This window comes from Sinocyclocheilus rhinocerous, unplaced genomic scaffold (genome assembly GCF_001515625.1).
Source record: "Sinocyclocheilus rhinocerous isolate Xijiao unplaced genomic scaffold, SAMN03320098_v1.1 scaffold852, whole genome shotgun sequence".
NCBI classification, from domain to species: domain Eukaryota; kingdom Metazoa; phylum Chordata; class Actinopteri; order Cypriniformes; family Cyprinidae; genus Sinocyclocheilus; species Sinocyclocheilus rhinocerous.
Genome location: NW_015626422.1, coordinates 611,741 through 614,240, shown reverse-complemented (window position 1 = coordinate 614,240; position 2,500 = coordinate 611,741). Strand labels below are relative to the sequence as shown.

Here is a 2,500-nt window from a genome sequence, read left to right as displayed (position 1 = left end):
TAGGATTAATGTAATTATCTTTATACCGAATTAGATTTTTTATTTTGATGAAATTTAATTAATCAGAAATTCAGAGAATAATTACAAATACTTTTATTTTATTTATAGCCACATTTTTATAAATTATCCGTTTAATTATAATTAAAGTATTTATATAGTAATATATGTGACCCTGGAGCACAAAACCAGTCATAAGGGTAAATTTTTCATAATTGAGATTTATGCATCATCTGAATAAATAATCTTTCCATTGATGTATGGTTTGTTAGGATCGGACAATATTTGGCTGAGATACAACTATTTGAAAATCTGGAATCTGAGGGTGCAAAAAAATCTAAATATTGAGAAAATCATCTTTAAAGTTGTTCAAATGAAGTTCTTAGGAATGCATATTACTAATCAAAAATTAAGTTTTGATATATTTACGGTAGGAAATTTACTAAATATCTTCATGGAACATGATCTTTACTTAATATCCTAATGATTTTTGGCATAAAAGAAAAATTTATAATTTTGACCCATACAATGTATTGTTGGCTATTGCTACAAATATACCCCAGCGACTTAACACTGCTTTTGTGCTGCAGGGACACCTATTTAGATATTAATAATTAACATTTTCTGATATATATGTACAGTATATATTGAAAATATTTACATGTCTATATTTATATTCATATAATTTATATTATAAATAAATATACATGCATGTCTGTGTATTTATATATACATAATAAATATACACAGTACACACACACATATATTATGCAAACAAAAACTTTTATTTTGGATGCGATTAATCGTTTGACAGCACTAGTCTTTATCCGTGAAATGTTATTTTGTGAAGTGCGTTCCTCAGAGTATTTGTTGGTTCTAATGAATCACATCTCTCTGTGTCTCAGTGTTTTCTCAGCCCATCATCGGTAAAGCCAAGTCTCAGCTGCTGAAGACTCACTTCCTGCCGCTGATGGAGAAGCTGAAGAAGAAGGCGGCGACGGTGCTGCAGGATGAGGAGCAGATGAAGGCGGAGGGCCGAGGCGAGATGTCCGAGTCTGAGCTCCTCATTCTGGACGAGTTTACCGTCCTGGTGCGAGACCTGTACGCCTTCTACCCGCTGCTCATACGCTTCGTCGACTACAACAGGTGAGAGATGCTCAGGTGCGCTGCGATCGGACTGTTGCTGAGCCGCATCAGTGAATGCTGTTTGTCTTTCAGAGCAAAGTGGCTGAAGGAGCCGAACACTGAGGCAGAGGAGTTATTCCGTATGGTGGCCGAAGTCTTTATATTCTGGGCCAAATCACATGTGAGCCAAACACACACACACACACCCTCTCACACACACACACACACACACACACACACACACAGCAGCACTTTTCATCATGATGTCTGAAGTCTCAGTGTGTTTGAATCAGCTGGTGTTTCGGTGGTTTTTAGTGGATGTATGCACTCAGTTCTGCTCAGATTCACACAGAATCACATGAACTATCAACTTCATTCACACACAATACTGACTGTCTTCATCTTCAACACTACATCTGTTGATTCAGCATTCCTGTCAGTCAAATGTTCTGATTGTAAAGTGTGTTTGTGCATCTTTATTCACAATAAATGGCACCTGATTTGATGTTTTGTATCTAATGAATGACATTCAGACATTTCGAATGTGTAATGTGACATAAGTGAGCAGTAATCAGACATATCATCCAATTCAAATATCAAATATCAAATATAAAACTCAAATGTGACCCTGGAGCACAAAACGAAATTTAGATGTATGCATCATCTGAAAGCTGAATAAATAATTCATTTTCCATTGATGTGTGGTTTGTTAGGATCAGACAATATTTGGCTGAGATACAACTATTTGAAAATCTGGAATCTGAGGGTGCAAAAAAATCTAAATATTGAGAAAATCATCTTTAAAGTTGTTCAAATGAAGTTCTTAGCAATGCATATTACTAATCAAAAATTAAGTTTTGATATATTTACTGTAGGGAATTTACTAAATATCTTCATGGAACATGATCTTTACTTAATATCCTAATGATTTTTGGCATAAAAGAAAAATCTATAATTTTGACCCATATTATGTATTGTTGGCTATTGCTACAAATATACCCCAGCGACTTAACACTGCTTTTGTGCTGCAGGGTCACAAATATAAAACTCAAATATAAGATATTAAAGCAGATCATCATCTGTAAACATGAGTGAAGTTGGGTATTGAGGTGTTCAGAGCGTCTGAAGTCTTTAGTGAATCCTTTGGTTCAGACAACAGTGAACAACATTTGATAAATTTTCTATTTGTTCCCCGACAGAACTTTAAAAGAGAAGAGCAGAACTTTGTGGTTCAGAATGAAATCAACAACATGTCCTTCCTCATAACTGATACCAAATCCAAGATGTCCAAGGTACGACATCACACACACACACACACACTCACACTCTCACTCACACTCACACACTCACACTCACACTCACACACACACACACACAC

At 35.3% G+C, this 2,500-nt stretch overlaps 1 protein-coding gene across 1 annotated transcript in view; it reads left to right on the top strand.

Moving 5' to 3' along the window:
• ryr2a (ryanodine receptor 2a (cardiac)) overlaps positions 1-2,500 on the top strand; it is a 114,337-nt gene that overhangs the window by 80,410 nt on the left and 31,427 nt on the right. Inside the window, exons 67-69 of the mRNA XM_016521655.1 lie at positions 903-1,143; positions 1,216-1,303; positions 2,322-2,414. Of these exons, the coding sequence (XP_016377141.1) occupies positions 903-1,143; positions 1,216-1,303; positions 2,322-2,414 (422 nt within the window). The remainder of the gene's footprint in view (positions 1-902; positions 1,144-1,215; positions 1,304-2,321; positions 2,415-2,500) is intronic.